The 25,496-nt window shown below is 47.7% G+C and overlaps 1 protein-coding gene across 2 annotated transcripts in view; it reads left to right on the forward strand.

Moving 5' to 3' along the window:
• The window catches only part of PLXNA4 (plexin A4), a 456,164-nt gene that overhangs the window by 81,129 nt on the left and 349,539 nt on the right, over positions 1-25,496 (forward strand). For both annotated transcript variants that reach the window (XM_064373437.1, XM_064373439.1), the window contains exon 3: positions 3,653-3,835. In XM_064373437.1, the coding sequence (XP_064229507.1) occupies positions 3,653-3,835 (183 nt within the window). The remainder of the gene's footprint in view (positions 1-3,652; positions 3,836-25,496) is intronic.

The raw sequence follows: 25,496 nt of genomic DNA on the forward strand, positions 1-25,496 counted from the left end.
GGCTCTAATCTCACTGTTAATGGGGCCCAGGGGAAGGCTCAGCCAGGGCTAGAGCAAACACTCTCTTCCCCCATCTCCCAGGGTGCTCAGGAAGCCACACCAATGCTCACCGGTTGAAGGCTTTCAACCAATTAGCCTGCCCTTCCTGGGTGCAGGCAGCCCTAGCATCTGTTCCCTATATGTTCACCTCCCAGGTCTATAGGCCCTGGGGGACCCTCCCTTCTCCTGCTTCAGGTACTATAATTACCTGGTGGTTTCAACTCAGACCCAGCAATGCATACTGTGTTTGCAGTGCATGCTGTGGTTGAGAGGCATGCTAGGGCCACACCCTGCAGTCATTCTACCCCTGTTCCAGGTAGGATTTCCATTCACAAGAAATCAACATGAAATATCTTACATTGAAGTGCTTCCCAGCTCACCAGGTGCCTTCGCTCCTGTGAACTTACCTACGCCAAAGCCAGGGAGAGTCAGGCTGGAGAACAGTGGGAGCCCGTTGTGCGACTGGGGAAGCAGCCGAACTGCCATTCGAACCCAAGTCCTGAGAATTTTCCATTGCTTCAACCTTAAAAATCCCAGCCCCATCACCCCAGCTTCGAGGAAACAAAGCTGTGCCACTTCTTGCCACAGCTGGGGGACCTCAGCAATCATGCAGACCTGGACAGTGCTTGGTCAAAGGCCTCAATGCCACCTTTATCACTTGGGGCTCCATTCAGAGGGAGAAGCCAAGCCATGGGGAAACTTAGGGAGAAAGCCGGCATTGTCCAGTCTCACCTGGGCTCCTTGCCGTGTGAGGTGCTGGAGAGGAGGAGATTCACAGAGGTCCCTGACCTTCTGGTGAGTGAATGATGCCACTGGCCGAATGTATACTCTCTTTCTGTACATGGCTGTTGATGTGCTTGTGTGTGCCCAGCCAAAGGGAAGAACTGTATTCGGTAATCCTGACCACTCAGAAATGCAATTTGGGGAGCTGAGAGGCCTGAAACCTCCCCAGGCTAATGAGGCCTGTCTGTGGCAGAGGTAGTGGGGAACTGTGAAACGTGGACTCCCTTTCTCCCTGCTTCAGTGTCCCCACCCTGTGCAGTGTGGACAGTCATTCGGCCACATCTACTGGGAAAATGGACCAGAATGGGTGATGTACAGAGTTTGCAATGGCAGAGGTCCCTGTAGCATAGTTTAGGCCCGAAAAAGTCAGAGATGCGAACTCCTTGTGAACCAGAAGCAGAAACATTCAAGGGCCACGAGGATGCCTAGCACCCAGGCTGCCCTCGGAAGGCCTGGCAGGTTGCCGTGGTCACATCCGGCAGGGACAGGGCATCTTCTCCCCTTTGCCTGGATTTGTCTTTCCTCTCTTCTGCACCTCCTTTTAGTCCTCCGCCTCCGGTCTACTTCCCCATCTCCTTATTTAGGGAAGAATGTTAAAGATCAGACTAAATCTTGAAAGCTCCCTTGTAAATTTGACTCCTGTAATTTTTGTTTTGTTTTGTTTTAGTAGAGTTGGGGTTGGTCTCGAACTCCTGACCTTAGATGATCCACCTGCCTCTGGCAGGATGACAGGCATAAGCCACTATGCCTGGCCAGTACTTTTTTTTTTAAGGGAAGGGGAGAGAGCTGTGTTTGTCCTGGGCTGATGGTGCAGGCCACGCAAGAGAGGCCAGAGGCTATCATAGGCCTGGAGCAGATACCCACTCTGCACGTGGCCTGCTCGGGCTTGCCCATGCTCTCCCCCTTTTCGCTCTGGCTGTCCTTACCCTGTAGGAAGAAGGGGAGCAGTCAGAGAGGCTTCAGATGCTCAGCAGATCGCCTTCTCTGGAGGGACAGTGCCAGTCTGCACCCCTTCTGGGAGGGAGGGGAGGAGCCCTCTGGGGCCTGGAGAAGGCCTGTGGACCGGCTTCACATACTCCCTGGCGAGAGCCTGCCTGCTGTTCTCCAGGTGCCCTTTCCTTTGGCCGAGCTGAAGGCTTTAAAAAAGTGACACCTTGTATTTTATTTCACCCCTTTCTCTGAAAAGTCCAAAGACATTTACAGGCACAAGTGCAATAGGCTTTATGGTAGCCCATCAAAAAGCAGGGATTGTTTCCTTCATCTTTATAGAGCAGAAAATAAAAGCGCAGGAAAACAGAGTAACTCTTCTGAGACCACATAGTCCTTCCAACACACGGCGGAAAATCCACTCCAGAGGGGTGTGTGCCAGACCCAAGCTGCTTGTGGGGAGTGCCGAGGGCTTTTCACCGGCTACTGCCGGGGTCTTCACCCCTTCCCAGCACCACAGAGCCCAGCTGAGACCCTCCGTTTCATGGGGGACCTGATGACCTGGTATGAGAAAGAGAGATTCCACTGGATACGGTGGGGCAGCTGGCCCCAAAGCTTCCTGACTTTTGACATTATACTTCCTGGAGTCAGGAGCAAGCAAGTCAGGGTCAATATCTCACCGCATATCTGGAGAATATTCTCTTTAAGGAACAATAGTAGGTGTTCCAGTCAAAAATGGTTTAGTGGCTGGGTGCAGTGGCTCACAGCTGTAATCCTAGCACTTTGGGAGGCTGAGACTGGTGGATTGCTTGAGACCAGGGGTTTGAGACCAGCCTGGGTAACATGGTGAAACCCTGTCTCTACAAAGAATGCAAAAATTAGCCAGGCGTGGTGGCACATGCTTGTGGTCCAAGCTACTCGGGAGGCTGAGGTGGGAAGATGGCTTGAGACTGGGAAGTCAAGGCTGCAGTGAGCCGTTATTGTATCACTGCACTCCAGCCTGGGTGACAGAGTCAGATCCTGTCTCAAACAAACAACCAACCATCACCAACAGCAAAAACGGTCCAGTGAACGAAATGCTTAGGAGTGGTTGAGATAAGGCTAAACGTATTTCTCCTTAAAAGGACTTTTCAGACCATTCACGTAACTAATCATTATGAATCTCTTAGATGGTGTTAGAAGGTTTTCCTAGAAATTTGCCTGTGGAGCCCTTTTGCATAGGGCATATAGGGGACTGGGTTTCCATGGATGGCACTTTGGGAAGTGCTGGTGTAGGCATGGCAGGACTAGGGCTGCTCCTCTTCACGATGCTCTAAAAGACACAGGAAGCCTGAGGTCGGAGCTCATGAAGCACTTGCTGTGGCACACTGAGTTGAATCAGGAACATTCCTTCTCTCATTGCTCCTTTCCCCGGCCGACTGCCCACACATGCCTCTGTTGTGATAGTGATACTTACGTACTAATGCTTCCAGTTCCCTAGTATACACTTTTGAGTCCTCGTGTGTGTGTGTCTGCCCAAGATATGGAGACCACATCCCTCTTGTGCCTGAGCAGAGTGGCCTGGAGCCCCTGCTCCTGTGGGCTGGCCTGGAGCTTTTCCATGGAGGGGGAGGGGGAGAGGGAGGGAAGCGGGGAGGGGAGAGGGGAGGGGAGGGGGAAGGGAGGGGGGTGGAAAAGACCTGGGAATTTGTGTTTTTTTGCCATGTACCTGCACCTGCCCACTCAGGTACCTCTTCACAGGTCACCTAGTTTCTCTGGAGTGCTGTTTTTCATGTAAGAAAGAGGGATTGTTACCAGATGATTCACCTCTAAGGATTCTTCTTCCTTCATAGTTTTCTGACTTGATATTTCTGCCAATTTCCCTGACGCTCCCTTCTAATTTTTCTGTTTTTAAAATTTTCAGCTCTTAACCATTGATGATAACTTCTGTGGCCTGGACATGAATGCCCCCCTGGGAGTGTCCGACATGGTGCGCGGCATTCCCGTCTTCACGGAGGACAGGGACCGCATGACTTCTGTCATCGCGTATGTCTACAAGAATCACTCTCTGGCCTTTGTGGGCACCAAAAGTGGCAAGCTGAAGAAGGTAGGAATGAGGTGCGGTCCTTTTGGACTGTCCCTCTGGGATGGATATTATCTTATGTCTTTTCGCTACCTTGGGTGTGTGGGCAGGTGATCCAGGTTTGAGCTAAGGAGATACGCTGCTATTGAGGTCATGATATTCATTGTGTCCTTTCTGTGCTTCTGTGCGGAGGTTGCGGGGCGAGTGTGTGGAATCACCTCCTCCCTAGAGCTCATGTGTCCATGAGAGGTGTCAGACCAGCCTTGCAGGGTTGTTCTAAATGGCACATACTGTGTTCCATTTGGGCTTGTGCCCTTAAGGCAAAGGTTTTATTAGGTCTGGGCAATTGGGGAAGGTGGGCAGGGGGAAGGGACATGCCTGTTCCCCTTGCTCCAGCCCTTCTGCCTGCTGCGTCATCTGGAATCCATTCAGGGAACAGATGGAGGAAGGCGCAGTCCTGTTAGAGTTGCTAATGGGGCCCAGAGCCAAGCTGTGGGATGAGAAAACCTCGGGTGCAATGGAGGCATGGAAATTGCTTCTGGCGAGGTCGGATGGTGTGATCTGGGGACCTGACCTTTCCCCTGCGTCTTCCAGAAGCTGGCAGGTTCTGGGGTCCTGGGCCATCTTGGCTCATCAGCTGTGTTGGGAGCCGTCATCTACCCAGGGGTGTTCTGTGCTGATGTTCCTCATCTCACAAGTTGGAGCTGGCCCTACAGCGCATGCCCTTCTTGATTGGGTTAAAAGCCCTGTTAAGATGGTAGGCAGGAGGTCTTGTTTTCTGTTGGCCAATAATTGCACTACAGTCCTCTCCCAGAAAATGTTGCTGATTCCATGTGGAGCTCTTGCTTGCTTTATTTTGGCCTCTCTTGGAGTTCCCTGGACATTGTGTGATGCAGATTGAGTAAAGAGGCCCTGCCTGATTGCGACTGAGCCTTAATCCCTCCATCTCCCTTTGCTGTATTTCTGGCTGGTAGCTCTGGATGGTCAAGAGGAAGTGTTCTGTGCATATTTAGAGGACTGTGTCTATTTTATCATCCTACAGGGTAACAGGCCAGCAGTCGTTTCTATTGGCATCTCTGTGGACAGGTGGTGTGTCTGGAATGGGAGCATGTGGAGGACGAGAGGCAGGCACCCCGGTGTGTGTTTGTGACTTGGAAACTTGTGTGTGGAGTCATTATATGGGAAGTGACTGGGAAAGAAAACAGCAAGCACTGGGCAAACACCATGGGGCTCTGCAAGCTTGGTGCCCACGATGCGCCACGCAGCCAGTACTGCCCAGGAGAAAGTAACCACCTAATTTGAGTGTACCACCCTCAGTGTCGCAACTAAAACATAGCAAAACCATTGTGTACACATCTTTAAGAACTGTATTTCATCATTCCCTGCAAAGAGTTCTATTTCATACTTCCTTTCAGTAAAGAAGACAGTAAACACGATGGAATTTTTCTTGCTGCCTCGAACTCCTTGTGATTTTTTGCTCACATACTGAACTGAGTTTTTGGATGCCCAGGGAAGACACTGTGAGACATGGGCTTGTCCTCACACAGCTCCTGTGTCTGATTGTTGCGCCTTCCCGGGTCTTCCTCTCATGCACTTGGCCACTCATCACTTCCATTTGCTGCCAAGAATCCTGGTTGACTTCAGCACCCTGCCTCCTCCCTCATTCTGCGGCTTCCAGCTTTGGTGGGCTAGGAAACCAGATAGCCAAACTCACTGAAACTGTGTCTGAAAGCATCAGTCCACACGCTTTTGGGTAGGGACCTCAGATAGCTCAATTATTCACTAGGATGTGGTGAGATTGGTCTGCTGGAAAAGTGAATTCTAAATACCAGAGGCATCACTATGTACAATTCATGCACTGAGACCTGCTTCGCCTGCTGCAGTGGGTGAATGAGCGCTATTGGGAGTACATAAGTCAGCGAGGCAGTATGGGGGGTGCCTTGCTGACTTTTCTCCAGTAAGCTCAATCTCAGTGCAATGGAGAAGTAACTTCCTGCCTTGCCCTAAAAGAGTCCTACCCACTGAATTTCCTACCAGCTGCCAGAGGACCATTTACTAACTGGCAGGATGGAGTAGACCCCGGATAAAGACTTTTTTTTTTTTAAATTTGTCATTGTCTGAGCTGGTTGGGCAGTGAATGTTATCAATGAAATGAACATTGAGAGTTCAGTGCACATAACAAAACAGACAGTTATTTTCTTTTGGAAAAAGAAAGGTGTTTCCTGACTATGGCTGCATTGTAAACCCAAGATAGTCAACTTGCATTTTTGTGCTGTTGGTCCAAGGGTGGGTTGAGGCATTTGGTGGCTGGTGCTCTCTCGCCTGTGGAAGCCTGTTTAAATCTGTTCCCCGACAGGGAGGTCAAATGCAGCACTGTGAGTTTGGGATGAGGACACCCCCAGGAGCCTGGGCCAGCAAGGGGCTCAGAGACAACCCTCCTGAGGCAGGTGAGGACAGAGCCCAGCAGTCGATCAGGCAGGCAGTGACAGGTGACACAAGCAACACCCCACCAAGAGGCTGGGGCTTCATCAATGGCAGGCATTCCCATCTTTCACTTCGTTAGGTTGATAGAGGAACAGTTCTGTTTCAGCCATCTGGGGCATTCTATCTAATTTCCAGAGTAGTGGTGGGGATGGTGAGGCAGAAACATTTGAAAGGTAAAGAGCGCCAGGGTCAGGTGGGGGGAATGAGCCTTCCATCCTCCTGGGGAAAGCCAGGCCACTGGGGCGGCCAAACTTTCTGCTCTGTAGGCTCCGAGTGGCAGCCTTTTAATGGTTTTGCTCAGGCCTGGCTCCCGCGCCTGCAGACTCAGCACAGCTGGCCCAAGGGGACAGTCTGAGCTGGGAAAGGAAGGCTGGGCCTCGGAGTCTGTTGTTTGAAATAATAAAAAGCTACAGTGGCCCGTTTATTTATTTATTTATTTCTGAACAATAGAATTCCCCACCCCTGCTCACTCGCTGAGCACCACTCCCCTTTCCTTGTAATGACTCCGACTCGCTTTTCCCAGAGGTTATCAAGACCACAGTCGCCTTTTGGGCAGAGGCCCAGCCAGGACAAGTCATGGAGCTGCAGGAGGATTTTGCTGGAAGTTTTGCAAACGACGGAGGCCAGGGCGTGAGAATAATGGAACTCATACTGTAGCCATAATTACAGAGTTGGTTTCTCCGAGCCCCGTAATAATCTCCTGTGTGTATCAAGGGCTTTCCAGAGCTCTTTACAGTATAACGAGAGACTGGCAATGGGGGTGGGTGGGCAGGAGGGGGGTTGGGGGGATGCTGGGAGTAAGAGTGTTTGCTGTGAGTTTCAGGGGCCCAGGAGCTAGACTGAGCTATCTGTGGGCTGGCCTCAAAATTATTGACTTTTTATTTTGTATGAAAGGCGTGAGTCCCAATTATTTGCAACCTTGTCTTTGACGACCATAATTTCACTCCTTTAGTGCACACATCACATGAGGCAGGGAGAAGGGAAGTGAGGAGAGTACCAATTTAGATGTCTTTGATGTTTTCTGTTGTGTGTGTTGTAGATGGTATTGGCAGCCTCTTCCTGTGGCGAGCCTTAAAGGTACGTGTGTTAAGAAATGTGGCCTATAAATGCTACAGTCACGAGCAGGTGTTTAGGGACTTAGCAATAACCCACAGACTGTTAAAATTTTCACTATAGGTAAAAATCTTAAGGCAAGTGCCATCTTGACTAGCTTTGGGGCCAAGCAAACCGAAACCTTTGACTTGAGTTGGGACAATCAGGTCAGTGTTGTCTCAGAAGGACAAGATTTCTTTGCTTGAATATTTCTGCTGGAATCTTTTCCCCCTCTCTCTTTCTCTGCCTCTTGCTTTCCTTTCACTAAGTGATCATTTTTATGGCTGCTGTTCAGCGGTGAATTACTGCCTGACATTAGTGGGAAAGACTAATGTTCATTGTGAACTAAAACATCATAAACTTCCACTTGAGGTGTGATTGCTCCTCTCGCTGGTGATTGCATCGTCTCTGAATGTTTTGGCTAGGGTAAACTGTTCACACCTAAGGGGGTGGAGCGCTGTGTGGATGTTGGTTAAGCGGAACTCTGGCTGGCCGTGCTGTTAGCCTGTTGTAGGATGTGCATCCACGTGTCTGTGCACAGACTAATCCATACCAGCCTCTCTGGATAGGACCTGGGTACGTGTCCCCTTGGAGAGGCAATGGGAGTAGACAGTACAAAAATCATTCTTCCTGGGAATTGTCATGCAGATTAATTTAATCTTCCTAAAATTTTTTTCTCTAGCCTGTTTTAAAATTAATTTGCTTGTGCTCCCTAGACCCTCAGCACGGGTCCACAAGGGGGTATCAGCCAGGAGTGGAGTGGAGGGAGACCCACCCGGGGTGAACATTGCTTCTCAGGAACAGATGCTATATGTGTGCCTTCAGTGCTTGAGTCACAAAGCAATACCAGATCAGAGTCCAGCCGCTGCTTTGCTACTTCCTAAATGTGTCTGGGAATTCTTCCTAAAATTACTCTGGAAATTTGAATCCACTTTAACTAAAAACAAATATTCATGGCACAGAAAGCCCTGCAGATGGATGGAAGTGTCAGGAAATCGAATGGAGATACAATGTTGGGACGCCAAATAGACTCAACCTGTGGTTAGGGCAGAGGGTATGTGCATTTGATACAGAGTTTGGTCAGGTAGTTGTGACGTGCTATACGTTTCTCCAGCCCAAGCTGCCGTGGGTTCATGTGTGATTGATCACAAGCAGAAAGGGAAAGAAATGCAGATGCATCAGGGCTGACCGATTTCCATGAAGGGAAAAGACCATCTATTTGCTACACTGTTTCTGCATTTTCCATCCCTGGTTTTGCAAATATTAAGCCTCCATAGACCTTACCTTGTGGGTTGTGTGAAGGGGAGGCTGAGGTTGAAGGGCTCCAGGCAGAAGATCCCACAGATGTGCCACGGGGCCACCCTCCCTCCTCTGATTTCACGGTGAACCACAGACAGAGAGATCATATTCTGCTGCTAGTCCTTCCAGCCTGGGAGTCCTAAGACTGGCCTGTCCGACTGATCTTGCCTTATGCCAATGCATCTGCTTCTCATGGGCCTTCCTCCCACCTCGTTTCAGTCTCTTCTGCTGTGTTTTAAGCCTTTTCCCCAAGTTGTACTCAGTTAGAAGAGCAACTAAGCTGGTTCCTGTCCTCTTAGACATATTTTATATTCTTGAACACTATTAAGTCCTCACTCAATCATCCTTTTGATGTTAAGTGTAGCCACATGGGCCCTCTTCTTATCTTTTTCCATTTCTCACTATTCTGCCCTGAGGCCCGCCCACCTTCCCTGCATGTCCCTGGGGGAACTTGAGTGGTCCCTCCATGCTGACTTGAACAAGCCCGGGGAGGTGTTCTCATCGTGAAGTTTCTGCTGCAGCCAATAGCTAGGCATTGTTGCATTCTCCTCCTGAAACACGCATTGAGATCCCAGCAAAGAGTTTCTCAGAAACACCTGTCATTCTGTTTTCCAAGTGATCATTGCTAGTGCACATGATTTAAAGAGATCGTCTTAAATGAGCTTTGCCAATGCAAGATTTATTGATACATGTGCCACTTTTGTGAATCATATGTGTGTATATATACACACATTGGTATAGAAAGATCCTGATCATAAATTAAAATGCAAAACATTAAAATTGAAGAAAGTGCTGCAGAAACACCCCAAATCACAGCGCACATTCAGTCAGCTGATACACAAATGTCAGACACACTGGAGGAATTTATCCAGTGACACATGCAGTTGAAGTAAAATATTGTGCTTTACAAGAACATGTCATTAAAATGGAAACTAGCAGCATATCAAGAGTCTGGCCATGTAACCAAGACAACAAAGATGGCAAAGGATGAAAGACATGATGTACAGAGGCAGAGGGAGGAGGTAGAGGAAGAGGGATTGAGCCCCCAACCGTACGTGGCCCTTTTACTGCTGGGGTCACACCTGCTAGACTCTGGATGGGAGGAGAATAGAATCTTGGGGTCAGTACCAGTGAAGACTCCTAGGGAGGGTAGAGCCAGGGGAGGTCTTTGTTATCAGCAATTGCTATGACTTCCTCAGCCGCTTTGATGGGGAAGGCAGTAGCAGTTGGAAGGACTCACAGCCCACCAGTTGATGTTCTGATTGTGGGTCTGCTGAGAGTCCATACTTGTTCTTAGGGAACTTCCTGGGAAGGTGTCCACTGGGCTTGCTTCTTGGTGATGTCATGGTGCTACTTTTCCTAGCAGTTCTGGCTTCTCATAGAAGTATCCATGGTGACTTTTTAAAAGTGGTCTCTCAAGTCTCCCACATTCATGCCATGCCTTCTCTCCTGGCCCAGGGGACACAGGTGTATTAGTTATCAATTGCCATGTGATAAACTACTCCAGAACTTAGAGGCTTTGAACAGCATTTATCATCATACGTACAGTTTCTGTGGGTCTGGAATCTGGGCACGGCTCAGCTGGATCCTCTGGCTTAGGGTCAAGGCGTTGGCTAGGGCTGCAGTCATCCCACGGCTCAGGACCAGAAAGGGGAAGAGTCCACCTCCAGTGTCACTCCCGGGTTTGTCGGCTAACCTCAGGTCCTCACTTAAGAGATCCCCGCATTGCCACGTGGACCCCCGCCATGAGGCCACCTGCACAACAACACACAAGATGTCTGAGAGAGGTGGCGAGAAAGAGGCGGAGCAAGGTGCAAGCCATCATATTTCTGAAACCTGGTTTCAGAAGTGACACCCCATCCCCTTTGCTGTATTCTGTCTTAGAAGCCACCACCAGGTCCAGCTCACATTCCAGGAAGGGGCTCTGTAGGTCATGAATACCCAGAGGTGGGGATCACTGGGGGCCATGGTGGAGGCTGCCTTCTACACGAGGGCTTTGTTTTTTAGCCATGGAGGGGACTTGAACCCGTACTTTCAAACTTCAAGTTCACTTTTAGTAGTGTGGGAAAGGGCACAGCCTTCCTCAGGAACAACAGTGGACCAGGTACTGAATCCTGTCTTTGGGCTTGCAGCTTTGATTGTGCAAACACAGTAGAGAATCCAGAGGATGAGCAGCAGGCTGTGAAGCAGTTGCCACACCCATAGGACCAGGGGCGAGGAACCTTCCTCGACAAGGAGGCCTGGGTCTCAGCAGGCAGTCCCAGGTGCTCCGTTCATCTAGGGAGAGGGAGGGGCTCGATGATGTACAAGAGACACTTAGATTTTGAATGAGTAGCTGCCGAGAACTCTGTGGCCATGGAGAATCCATGCCTTCTGCCTTCGGCCTCTGTCAGCAAGCACCCAGCATCTTAGGAAGGGGTCATGTTCTTGGACTTTGGGGCTGGCAGAAAAGAGGTGATGCAGAGGGAACTGCTGAGCTTTGAACACCATGTGGGCACCAGGATTGTTCTAGATGTTTTATGCATGTTACTTACATTGATTGTCGTGTGCAATCCTCAATGTGTTCTTTTGAGGTAAATGTTACGCCTTCCATTTTGCCCAGGGGTTGGGTAACTCCCCAGAGGTCACACAGTCTAATCTGAGGTTGTCCTGGGACACGTATAGAGTGATATCACAGACTCTACCTAAGGCCTGGCTCCCGGGCTGTAGGGTAGGTCACCTCCCCAATGGAGGGAGGAGGTGGTGGCCAGGCCTCCTGTACCTACCCTGGAGCCTGTTGGTCAGAACCCTCCTTTCATTCTCTCCACCCCTGCCCTGGCTCAGGTCCCGATGTCCATGCTAGGGCGGCTGAAACTGATTTTCCCCTCTTTAATCCATCTTCCCGGGTCATGATGGGAAAAGCAGTTTGGATGGATCCTAGATGGCAGATTCAGCTTCCTAAAGCAGCTCCAATCCTCTCACCCTCGTCACCAAGGAAAGCAAAACTGGACTTGTCTCATCCACCCTTCTGCAGCCCCTTGCCTGTAGCTCTGCCCGCGTGGAAGTGGCCCTGACATGCGGAGGATGCCGGTCCCCGGCTCAGCCCTTCAACCTCGGCTGGCTGCCCGCCCAGGCCTTGATGTTTTCAGTCCTCAAGAGCCCTGGCTAAATTTAAATACCAAGGAAGGGGCTGCCACTTCAAAAACAACGGGCCTCCCACCTGTGTGGCTGCTCTCACATCACCAACCTGCCTCCACGGGCAATTTCCTTCTCCAGGAGTAATTATGCTGGAGCTCAGATCCCACAGCTGAGTGGGAGGCGGCCACGGGGAGGGCAGGAGGTTTTCCGGGAGGCAGCCGAGCTGTGCCTTTCCACTTACCCGTGGCCTGCTGCCTGGGACAGACTGGGCTCATCTTTATCTTGGTTTCTCACTGCAATTGGCCCTCCTAGAACCTAAGGGACTGTGTGCTGTGGGTCTGGGTGATTTTTCCTGTGACAGGGTATCCAGGGTCCCTGTCTGGACCCATTTGGAGGATGGCAGCTTCTCCCTAGTCACGGGCCATGATTGCTTTGCAAGTGCTCTGGAGCGGAGGGCCTAATTAGTCAGTGTCCTTGTGACTCCCGGTCACCGGGAGCACCTGTCGCCACCAGCACATCCAGCCTACTTTTTCCTTCTAAGTGTCCAGCCCCGAACCCAAGCTCCTTGGCTTTTCTCCCAGTCCTTTGCCTACCTTCCTCACTTTCACCCTCTCCGCTCTTGCTTTTCCTTCCTGTCCCTCTGTAGTATTGTGCTTTTAACTTAGTGAAGATGTGCCCACAAATGTCATCTTGACCAGTTCATTTGCTCGGGATGATGTGGGGTTAGGAAGGCCTGAGGCAGTGCTGATTTTGCTACTTCTTTATAGATATGGGGACTTGGGGCAAGGGTACCATTGGATGGGAGATGAGGGAGACCGCCCTTTGGAAGTGCGGTAGTTCTTTATATAGTCAAATCTCCTTTTAAAAAAATGTAAAGGGGCTAGGTGCAATGGCTCATGCCTGTAACCCCAGCACTTTGGGAGGTTGAGGTGGGTGGATCACTTGAGGCCAGGGGTTCCAGACCAGCCTGGGCAACATGCCAAAACCCCATCTCTACTAAAAACACACACACACAAAGTAGCTGGGCATGCTGGTGCGTGCCTGTAATCCCAACTACTCTGGAGGCTGAGGGAGGAGAATTGCTTGAACCCAGGAGGTGGAGGTTGCAGTGAGCCGAGATGGCACCATTGCACTCCAGTCTGGGCAACAGAGCGAGACCCTGTCTCAAAAAAATATATATTAATAAAATAATGCAACGAATCTACAAAGAGCAATCTTCTTTCCCCCAAAACCACCCCTGGACACCCACTGCCAGGTAGCATTCTCTCCCTTGCTCAGTTCGGGGTCTCAGGCTCACTAAGGTGCAGTGAAAGACCATATTCCCCACGCCCTGTGTTATGGCACAGCCGCTTGGGGACCCTGCTCTATTTTGTTGGCCTCCTGGGTTTCCTTTATGAGTCCCTTTAGGAAAGGCTCTCCAAGTGTTGCATCTGTGAGAAGTGGGTGTTAGTTTGGGGTTTTACCCCACCCCACAGGCTCTCTCCCCCTTGGGTCTGCCCTCTGACATTCCCAGTGCCTCACCTAGTCCCGGTCCCAGTTTTTCATTTGGGAACTGTTTTTTGTTTTCAAAGAGATAGGGTCTTGCTCTGTCAAGCAGGCTGGGTGCAGTGGTGCTATCCTACCTCACTATAGCCTCAAACTTCTGGGCTTAAGTGACCCATCTGTCTCAGCCTCCCAAGTAGAAGGCACTACAGGTATGTGCCACCATGCTCTGCTAATTTTTAAGATTTTTTGTAGAGATAGGGTCTTGCTATGTTGCCCAGGCTGGTCTTAAACTCTTGACCTCAAGCAGTCCTCCCATCTTGGCCTCCCAAAATTCTGAGATTACAGGGGTAAGCTACCATGTCTGGCCGTGGGACCTTTGTCGAGCTGTCTTCCAGAAAGTTTTGCCCCTCCTGAGAAGGCTTCTAAGGCTTTGGTGGTAAGGAGGTTGGAAGGAAAGAGATGGGTTGTTTTTCTGCTTAACCACCTTTACCTTCCCACCAAGATATGAGTATTCTGGGGCTGGAGGTGGCTACATGTGAGTGTTCCCAGGTATTGTTGGACCTGAGAGGCCAGAATGATGTTGAAGCCACTTGATGACCTGCTCTCATCATTGCATCCCAAATTTAAACCAAATCCTACTTTGTTCCAGGTATTCCCATGGGGATCTCAGATGCAAATAGCCATTTTGGCCTCCAGATAGGATTCTACCTGAGATCTCATATGGGCATCTTATATACATTGTGGTTTTTTTTTATAATAATGAACATGATTAGATATCTTCAGTGTGCCTTTAAAAATCTGTAAGTCAATACATTCTTTACCTGATCTTTTTGCAACTGACCAACATTTCAGCTAATTTCAGCTAAGTGATAATTCAGCTCTGTCCATTTTGGTCTTCCTTCCCCCACAGAGCATATAAATTATCCATGATTATTTTGGTCTGAAACAGGATTCCTGTACTACAGTTATCTCCTGTGAGTAAACAGATTTTTTTTAAGTTGCATGTAAAAATAACCATATTTTAAACGCATCAGGTTAGCATACCTCGAATATTTTGTTTAATTCAGTCTTTATGATCAAAATTGTTCTGGGCCTTTCCCCAGACATACCAGACTTGGGAGAAAAAACTACATCTTAAAACTTACTTAGAGACAATAGTAAAGACTTGGAACCAACCCAAATGCCCATCAATGATAGACTGGATAAAGAAAATGTGGCACATATATACCATGGAATACTATGCAGCCATGAGAAGGATGAGTTTATGTCCTTTGCAGGGACATGGATGAAGCTGGAAACCATCATTCTCAGCAAACTGACACAAGAACAGAAAGCCAAACACCACATGTTCTCACTCATAAGTGTGTGTTGAACAATGAGAACACATGGACAAAGGGAGGGGAACATCACACGCTGGGGCCTGTCGGGTGCGGGAGGCTAGGGGTGGAGTAGCAGGGGGTGGGGGCATTGGGAGGAATAGCATTAGGAGAAATACCTTATGTAGATGATGGGGTGATGGATGCAGCAAACCACCATGGCACATGTATACCTATGCACATGTAAACCTGCATGTTCTGCACATGTACCTCAGAACTTAAAGTATAATAATAATTTTAAAAAGGGAGAATGAGTCTTTCTTAGATCCAGGGAGGTCGAGTTAGGCAGTGTTGGCTTATGCCCTAGGTGGGCCAGTGTTTTGTACACTGTTGACCTTAAGTAGAGCTAGTGTGGCAGCTGGGGACCCTAGAGTCTCCATAACCCAGGCAGGGCCATGGCCGGAGGGATGCTGGTAATACTGATGGCTTCCCTGCCTCATCCAGGCTGTGGGCTTCTTTATCTTATTTGGAGTAGGAAATGTGGATTCATCATAGGAAACTAATAATGAATGTCTTTCTAAAATGAAGAATTATTTTCTAAAATTAATAGCCTTATAATGTGTCCGTTTTATAAAGTTGAGTTTTTATTTAGTCACATTCTGATTATCCCCAAATTACAGGCAATAGAAGCTTTGAACATTGTAGCTGATATGTTTTTCTGAAAGGAATTTGTTCATTTTCTTCACATAGAAAATACAGTTCATTAATATACCTGGATCTATTTCCCGAGTGTATTTACACCTTGTCCCAATTAAACTGCAGGTGCCTTCATAGTACTGCCCTGAAGGTAACAAGGGCTGAATAAAAAGTGTATTTGAAGATGGACCACTGGGGCTTATGGTCTTACAGTGCCTGTGTACATGTGTGTGTGTGTATCAGCTAGCTTAGACTGCGTTATTCTGCAGTAACAAATGACCCCCAGGTTTAAGTGGCTTACAACAACAATGAAGCCTATTTTCAACTCATGTTCACTTGCACCCTGGGCTGGCAGCAACCCTGCTCCATGTTATTTATCTGGGAGACTTAGAAGGGCAGCCCCTGTCTGGGACATGTTGATCTCACGGCCAAAGGAAATGAGAGATGGCAGAACCTTGCCATGGTTGTTAAAGTTGCTGCTTGGTGGTGGCCCCTGTTATTGCCACTCACATTTTATTGGCCCAGCCAAAGTGAATGGTATGAAAAATGTAACCCTGCCTCAAGTCTGGGAAAGGGGCTGGTGTGTACGTATGGTGGGAGAGAAAGGCAATGAATATTTTGTGGATAATTCTGTCCATACAGTTTATCATAAGGATTATTTTTGTGAACATCAACATTTAGTCAAGCACTATCTTCTTGGTCATCTATAATGTGCTAGATGCTTCTTGACTTAAAGAGCCTGTGATCTCTTCTTTGCTTACTGTTAGAGAATATGTGCAAAAAAAAAAAAACAAAACAAAACAGGATATGGCTGATTTTATATCAACCCCAAATATAGTGTTTAATATTTTTAAAAGAGTAAATCCTCTCTTAGATGATTTTCTTGTGATTTACTTTTCTCCTCCTAAAACTGAAACTGAAATTATCATTTTTTTCTTTCATTAGTCAGGTGCTGAATGTTTGTATCTCCCCAGATTTAGTTTTGTTAAGAGTGAGGGCACTTTTCTACTTAAATACAATGATTAGATTGTGCTCAGCAGATGTCTCTTGGATAATTAAATTACCCAAATTTATGGAAGCATTTCTTTTACCTATAATTAAATAACGTTTCCAAATTAATTTTCCCTAAGTAATTTAAGCTTCAAAGATTCCCCCACTTTCCCTCTGAACCCACTTTGCCAACCATGGGTTCCAAAAAATTCACTCTGGACACAGGCGGGATATTGTCCATTAATTCCGTTTCTCAGGACAAGGAACCCAAAGCTGACTACTGACTCAAAACAAGCTTGTACATCTCCTTGTTAGGGTTCCCTGTCAGCCTGCTCCTCTCTGGAAAAGGCAAGAGACTTGCAGGGTCAGAATCCTGAGTGGAGGAAGCCATCCTGCAGATTGCATTGACGAAAAACATTGATTTTTATCTCTCAAAGTCATTTTGTAGACTGCCAAGTTTTTGGCCAACATGTCTTAAACTTGCATAGTATTGATGATGCCTGGGGAAGCATCAGTCATCTGTAACTGGGTATCATAATATGTATTTTCATGGCTGAGCTGGTGACAACAATTGCAGGGGCCTTGACAATCTCAGAAAGCTCATAAGGAGTTGCCCAGTTGCTACTATGCAACGAGGGGCACTTTGATTCTTTCTAAGCTCTCCACCTTCTATATTCAGGTAGGTAAGATATACTCACACATGCATGACTGTGTATCCCTCTCCATATACACATCCATGGTCATAAACATGCACATACACCCAGTTGACACAAACAGCTGTGTTCATCCATGTACAGGGAAGCACCCACATATGCACACATAGGAACTGGCAGAGTGTTTTCTGTACCCAAGCCTGGGGCTGCTACCACTGGGCTCTGCCCTCTTGGATGGAGCATCCACCTCCCTCATGTTCTCTCTGGGAGATCAGCAGCACACCATCTAATCAGTTTACCTCTGATTCGCTCGCTTAGGCTTCAGGATGATGACAGAGTGGAGCTATTTAGCTGTCAAACGCCCTGACCATTGCCCAGATGGACAGCGCCTCAACCACCAGAGTGGCTTCTTTCTCCTCCGGGTGTGGGGGGAATCAGTCTCCCAGTTGCTTTTCTAAGTGCTCCTTGCATCTGCCTTCAATTTTCATGTTAATGCCTCTTGCTTGCTGACCTCCCTTCCCTGCAGCCAGAGTAAGTGTGAGTCCCATAATTAGCTTAGCGATAATTTAATCTCTCTGCCTTAAATCTGATTGTTTCTGAGGGGACTTGGGTCAGAGGAAGGGGGACCTTTATTTTTCCCTTGACCTGTGCTTTTGTCTGGATTCTTGTTTTGTGTGGGGGCAGGGGCAGAAGGAAGCAGTAGGGTTAGGGAATGCAGTGACAGAGTGGTCCCCAGCATCACGGTTAGATACTGGGCAAGAAGCTGAAATGAAGTTCATCTCTATCTCTAACATTTTCTCTTAGAGAGCGTTCCATTTCTTTGTCCTCATTTCCCCCTAAAACTGTGAAGCCATGTGAGTGTAGGCACATAAAGAGCTTTAAGATGCTTGGAGCAGTGGGGGTAGGGGGCGGGGGGGGCAGCTTGAAAGTGGGAAATCAATGTGCTTCCTCCGGTAGTCACGAAAACCATTCTCTCAAGCCCAAGGAGGGCTGGGAGGGGCCACGGGAGCCACTGAGAGCCACCCTGCTGCCTCCTATGCCTGCTCCTAGGTACCCCTGCAATCCTTATGGTCTGTGTCTGAGGCCATCTGTCCCTCTAAACTGTTAAGAGCCAGTAAGAGAGCTGGGTGTGGCTTAAAATCTTGGTACCAACATCCAGGAGATCTTAATTTTGTTGCTGGCTGCACTTCTGATTTGAGACAAATTCTTTATCCATACGCATGTCACCTTTGGAGTAATGAGCCTAGGAATGTAGGCACCCTCCTTCCATCTCTCTTATGAATGAACTGAGGATACTGAGACTTCACATCTGTAGAGCATTCTTTGATTCACCCAGAAGGAAAAAACTAAAACAAATTAAGAAGATGGTGAAGATCCCTAAGACCTTCTGTGTTTAGGAAACTTAAGAAGAGTCTTCAGACTCACAGATCCAGATAGCCATGTGAGCCCAGGCAAGGTAGAAATGCAGAGGGTGGAAGGTTCCCATAGTTGAGTCTCTGAAGGGGAAACAGCAAATGCTCCAAATAGATGTACTAACCAGTTCTCGTGGGATTTAAGTGTGTGTGTGTGTGTATGTATGTATGTACATGCCCTCAATATCTCTTTGGAAGAACTTCAGAGATCCCAATGAAGAAGATAAGATGTAATTCATCAGAGCCACCCTTGGCTACTCACTGAATCCCTATAACATGTGTGAGGCTGTAATTGAGGTGAATAACCTGGGTGAGAGAAGCAGGACAGGTGGGGAAGGCTCAGCTCTACAACGCTTAGGGTTCCTCTTACTACCTCCTGCAGCCTGGAAACAGGGGCTTTGATTTATGAGCTCAGTTTTAATTAAAAGAACTGCAGAAAAAAAAATCTCATGTTGCCTCTACAGGATAAATGTTTTACCATCTAAACTAATTTTGTGTCTTTCCCAAATGCCCCAGTGCTGCAGATGGGTATGTGTGTGTGTGTGTGTGTGTGTGTGTGTGTGTGTGTGATATCTGATCTTGGCTCGGCCCTGTGGGTCTGACCCCTGTAGGGATTCTTTGCTCCCACAGCTAAAGCTGCCCCTGCCCTTTGGGCTCTGCTGAACAGCCCTAATGCCTGCTTCTAGGTGTTTATTGTTGTCCTGGTTTTTTGCCATTTCTGTTTGAAGCTTTCTCTAAAGTCTTCACTTGAAGGGATGCTGTCATTCTGAGTTACTTGTTGAACTTTGTTTCCTTTAACCACAAGAATGTTCATGCTGTCTTTGGTGGGAGAGATTTTATTTTGGTGGCCACCCTAAATTCTTCGTACATTTTAATTTCTCTGACAACCCGTCATTACATTCCCTTGGCACTTTCCAGGATGGAATTTATGAGCCTCCCAGCCCTTGTTCTCAGGGAGCTGATCTTCTCTAATATGACTGAAACTGACAAGGGAGTGGCCCTGGTGTGCTTGAATACAAACCTGGCCTTTTTTATGTGACAATATTTCTTGACCATCACTATCCATCACCAAAAGCAATGTGATACGGACCTCTGTCTTCGGTGGGTCCTGCCTTCCATAAGTACCTACGTTTATTTGACATTTAGAAACGTGTTTATTTCTTTGTGAGAGGTGTCAAGTCTGCTTTTCTTAGTTATTTTCACACCTTCCTTCATCACAAGGGTTCATGGGATGCTGTCCATTAGCTACAGAAGCAGAGAAAGGGGTCCCCGTCCCAGCCAAGGACCTGTGCCACTGCCCTCCTGGGACTGCTTTTGGGCAGCATTAAGGCAGCTGCTGGGGCCTCTGTGCCAGGAACCAGAGGAGAATCTGACTACCAGATACATTAAGAAACTGCAGGGAAACTGACCAGCAAATGTCTCCAGGTAAGGAAGCCAGAAAACCAACCTCAGAGCCATGGAGAGGTAGCCTGGGCCAGTGGCAAGATTTGGGGTTTGCACCTGGTGACAAGTTCTCAGCTTTTTCTGCCACTGACTCACTGCGAGATACAGGGAAACCTTGCCCCCCTTAGCAGGGATTTGGTCTTATTTTCAGTAAATAAGAGGGAATGTGTCCCACCCTCTCTACCTTCTGCCTGCTGCTGCATTTATAAATACTCTGCCACATAACGTCCTGATGTGGGCATGACAGGAGAAGCTGTAACTCCACAATGAGAATGTTTAATAGTTTGCCACTCATCTCAAATGAACTGTGTTGGTATCTGTGGACCTGTCCTGGAACTTAAGTTCACTGTGCCTGGGGTCTTAGGGACGCTGAGGAAAGCAGGCTAGCAAGGCCCCAGAACCTCCAGCCTGTTCCCTGCTAGCCATGCCCTCACCATCACCTGTACCTGCTGTCCCTTGTGGTCTTGGTGCTCCCTTTTGGTGAGCTAAGAGAGGGGCCCTGTGCCTTTCACTGACATTATGGGACTAGCAGTGACATCCACTTCCCAGCTTGTCCAAATGATGTTTCCCTGAGCCCTGGGGCTGTTCTGCAAGATGAGATCATTGGTGCTAAATCTGTCTCTGCTGACAGCCTGGAATTGGGTTCCACTGCCCCAACAGGCTTGGGAGGCGGTCGGCTGGGGGCGTGTCCTGCGGGCTGCCCTGGCTCCGGCCATCGCCCCTGCCGCTGCCTGTTGAGAGAGGCTCCTTATTCCTCTGACATTCTTACCTCTCTCTTTTCAGCTCCCAGTTTCCTTGTTCTAAAGATTTGCTTTTGTGCCCGAAAAGGAAATTAAAAATATGATCATTATAAGGGAAGTCATGGTAGATATGAAGGATCCAGCAAAATATAGATAACTGATGCTCTTGTGCAACTGACCAGAGCAAATTAAGAAACAAATAAGCAGGATCCAATAAGGAAAATATTTCTGAGAGAGAAAAGATCCAGATTTTCATGCCAAAAGATCTTGCTAGGTCCCCAAGAAAAATAAATAAAGATATGGGAAAAAAGTATCAGGGCAATGTTTTGTTTTGTTTTGTTTTTTTTCATGATCAAAAAGCAAGTATGCAGGAAAATAAATTGAATTTGAAGAGGAAAGAAAGGTCAGGGTGGCCTCAGATTCCTCAGACTTCTGAGGCTTGTAGAAGAAGATAATGGAGCGTGGTTACAAGCAAACTTTACAAAGTGTTTTCTGCGGAATACAAGTTCCAAGAAATTCTCCATCAGAAAATTGTTTTTGGCTTTTGTTTGTTTGATCAAACACCTTTACGAGATGCTGCCAGTGTGTCCCCTTTTGGGGAGTTCAACAAAGCACACTCGATGTATTTTAAAATTCTGAGAAAACAAACAAGCCGGAAAGCATACCTGGTTCTGGTAGGAAAGGCCGTGGCCTCGCTTGTTTGTTCTTGCATGCCCCGTTGTTTGGCATGAAAAGCGAGATGGCTGGTGTTTTGCGAGTCCACGTGTGGGGAAGTGGGTGAAGAGGGGACCAGAGTTTGAAAGAACGCCCCTCCTCCTCCTCCTCCCACTCCAAGGCATCCGAGGTCTATCTTTCTGACAGGTGATGTTTGGACCTCGAAGGATCCCAGGAATTAGAAACAACATCTAGAAGGTCCTTTAAGGAACAGGGCCATTTGCAACTGGAGAGAGGAGAGGACAGGCTGCTGTCCTGGAGAGGGGACTGATGAGGAGCAGGGCCAAGGTGCTCCGTGGGAGTGACAGGTGACTGCCCCTGTGGAGGACTCAGCCAGCAGCACCTTCAGAGAAGTTGGGCCATGGAGGGATGAAGGAAGAGGGCACCTCACCAGGGATAGGCAATGTATTCCATTCCTATTGCTGCTGTCACAAATGACCACAAATTTACTGACTTCACACAACGTGGCTTATTGCCTTACTATTTGTATTAGACCATTGTTGCATGGCTGTAAAGAAATACCTGAGACTGGATACTTTATAAAGAAAAGAGGAGTAACTGGCTCATGGTCCTGCAGGCTGTCCATCTGCTTGGCTCTAGGCAGGCCTCAGGAAACTTACAATCATGGGAGAAGGCGAAGCAAGAGCAGGCACGTCACATGGAGAAGCCAGCAGCAAGAGATGGAGGGAGGTGCCACACACTTTTAAACAACCAGATCTCGAGAGAATTCTCTCACTGTCACAAAAACCACACCAAGAGGATGGTACTAAACCATTCGTGAGAAATCCACCCCATGATTTAATCACACCTCCCAAGGCCCCACCTCCAATACTGAGGATTACAATTCAACATGAGATTTGGGTGGGGACGCATACCCAAGCTGTATCACAGTTCTGTAGGTCAAAACCTGACATGGGTCTCACTGGGTTAATCCAGGCACTAGCAGGGCTTCATGCCTTTCCAGGAGCTCATCCCTTTTTGGAGGTTCTAGGAGATAATCTATTTCCTGTCTTTTCCAGCTTCTAAAGGCCACCCACATTCCTTAGCTACAGTTCTCTTCCTCCATCTTCAAAACCAGCAATTATGCATGTTTCTGGCCTTTCTTCTGCAGCCATGTCTCCCTCCCTCTGACCATGGCCGGGAAAAGTTCTCTGCATCTGAGGACTCATGTGATTTGAGTGTGCCTACCTGGGTAGTCCAGGCTCATCTCTCTCTTTGAAAGTTCTTAACTTCATGATATCTGCAAAGTCCCTTTTGCCATATTAGTAACATATTCACAAGTTCTGAGGATTAGGATGTGGACATCTTTCGGAGGGGGCATGATTCTGCCTATGCAAGTGGAGATTCCTCTAAAACATCTGCAAAATTGTTTGGGGATAGGTGTGAAGTTGGAATTTTGGGACTGACATTTTGGGAACAGATAGGGCCACTGAGAAGTCCACATCCAAAGAGAAGGTGAGGAAGTCTTTACAAAGACTGACAATCCCATCAAACTTTGCCGTCATTCCCAATTAGAACACTTCAGGTCCTCTGATCCAAGCCAGATGGGGCAAAGACAGGCCCCCCATGTTTCTGAGCCCAGTGACCAGGCTTATGTTTCCGTGTTTTGTTTCTGTTTTCCTCCTATAATTTCCTGGCACCACTACCATCTTCTCCTTAACAGTTACTTTTGAGCAAGATGTGATTTTAGGCATTGTGAGATGATCAAATAAGGGGGAAAAAAGGTCTATTTATTCTTGGAGATTTTAGGTAGACAGGAAAAGTTAGAATGGACGAATGCATTGAGGAACCACAGAGGCATCTTGGAATGAGGACCATAGACTGCTTTCTTATCAGAAGGGCGTGTTCTCTGCTTGGCTTTGCAAAGCATCCAAATGGAGCCCTGTTTCAGGAAGGCTAAGAGCTCCACAATCAAATTATTGAAAGTCAGTCTTTAATCCCAGGGCTGAGAAATAGAACTAACTTCCAGCAACAAGGTGAATCATTAGCTAAGATTGGATCTGCTGCAAAAGTGGAAATGACTTCTAATGAGTCAGGGCTGGGGAGAGAAAGAGAAAGAATGTAAAATGAGAAAACAGTGAGCAACTACTCCATGGTGGGCCTTGGGCTACCAGTGTTTTACACATGCACAGTCTAAGGCCCTCATGGCAAGCATGCAAGGTGAGGATCTTTGCTCCAATTCACCCATAAAGAAACTTACATCCAGGGAGGTAAGGCACGTCTTCATCCACAGACTCCAAAACCCGTGCCCTTGTATTACATCGTGACATTGTGCCACTGCTTCCTTTTGGACCTAAAACACTTTTTTGGGGGGAGGGGTGTGTTTGGTGTGCATTTCAGAGCTCAACTTATTTTCCCTACCAAATACCCAGCTCTGTAGGGGTTAGTTTGGGGGATATGTGGAGACTGAGGCTCTGGAGAGGAAGCATTGGGTACTAACATCTCAGGTCACCCTCCAGGCTGGAAGCTTCTAAGCGTTCCACAGGCCATGTTCTGTGCTTCAGAGTGGGCTTTTTCTTAGTTCCTGTTGAAATTCCTAGACTCTCACCCTGGACTTCTATACTTATAGGATTGCAATCCATTTCAAGTGGGCCTGTGAAAATGAACAGCTGATGTGTTACATAATTCCTTTTCTCCTCAAATGTGTGTATATAACAGTCATGCATAAATATTGTGGGTGTATATTTGTGTGTGTGTGTGTGTGTGTGTGTGTGTTTTGTGTGTTGAAGGGAGGGGGGTGTTCCTGGAAAAGGGAGGAGGACCTGTCTGCCATTTTGGATAACTTATTCAAAGCATTCTTCTCCCTTTCTCCTCATCTCATTCTACTCCTACTTCTGCAGGAAGAGTGAGAGGGCCACGGACCAGTGTTGTAGAAAGGAATGATAGAAGCATTGCCTGTCCCCTAGACTGCCTCTTCTACTTTTTCACCATAAGGCTAAGACTACCCCACCTGACCTCAGCTCTTTGGATTATTGAGATGAGATTTTTTTTCCTTCAGGGTTCACTGGGCTTGAGTGTGCAAGCTAATAGCACTATTAGGAAAAATTATTAATATAGAATACGTATCGTATATGTATAAGCACCAACTTACAAAAATAGTAACTGGGACAATTTCTAAATTGTGTCCTCTAGATATGAATTATGTTTTCAGTTTTCAACAATACCGTCTGTGTGTGTATGTGTGGTGTGTGTGTGTGTATATGGTTTAAAGCCTTGGAAGTTTGAATGTAAGATTTGTCTATCTCTATTATAATTACTTGAGGCTTATCTTAGACCCAGTTGGTACCAGATGACAGGTTTTTTTTGCAAAACTTTCTCTTTTTCCAGGTAGCTAAGGACTGGAGTGGTCTCTTCTAACTCGGTCACACCAGGGTGGATTGGGGAGTGCTGCCAGGTGTACCCAAGGAAACACCCAGCGAGCCAGCTGGAGCTGCGTGTGTGTGTGTGCAAGTGTGAGCACCATGTGCAGTTACTGCTGATGGCATTAGAGGGGACAGGTGTTTAATTAAGTTGGAGAGATTTGGAACAAGTTGGTATTCCAAAGTGAGCCAGCAAGGATCCCACAGCCAAGAAGTGTGTTTCTCGGCAGCACTGCCATCCAGGGATAGTCTGTTTTACTATTTGGATACCACTGGTCCTGAATGATGAGGTTATTTGAAGTATTAGAAAGACTGAAGCAACTTACTCCCATATTACCCATGGGAATGTTCTCTCGGGCCATCATGGAAATAGGCTGGGAACCTGGGTCCCTAGGTTCAGTGCCTTTTAATTCTGTGATCTCGGGCAGCTACTTTGCCTTCTCTCTGTGTGTTAATTTCCCACCTTTGTGTTGAAGACCAGAAAATGTGCTTAGGATAGGATGGGTGCTTGGGACATGTGCTGGGACATGATGCCCAGCTGAGACATGGGAGCTTTGAGGAAGTTGTTGGTGAGTACCATTGGTGAGCAGACCAGTTTTCAGAGCCTAGGATGGGAGGATTGAGTGTATTAAGCAGTATAGTAACAAAGCCAAGGTCTTTCACGTGTCCCCTGCAGGGGGACAGCAAATACCTCTGGCCCGTGGCCTCAGGCAGAACCCTGAGCTCTTGCCTAATGGGTCACCTTGGCTGTGAGAGACTGTGATTGACTCAGCTCTGGAAAAATAATGCAAACTCACCCCCCAATACAGGTCAGTTATCCTCACACCAAGACCAGCCACTCTGCAGAGCTGTGGAGATGACCCCAGAGAGGTGGGCTAGGAGCTC

This window comes from Aotus nancymaae, unplaced genomic scaffold (assembly GCF_030222135.1).
Source record: "Aotus nancymaae isolate 86718 unplaced genomic scaffold, 86718_ANA_hifiasm-v0.15.2.pri h1tg000002l, whole genome shotgun sequence".
Taxonomy (NCBI): Eukaryota; Metazoa; Chordata; class Mammalia; order Primates; family Aotidae; genus Aotus; species Aotus nancymaae.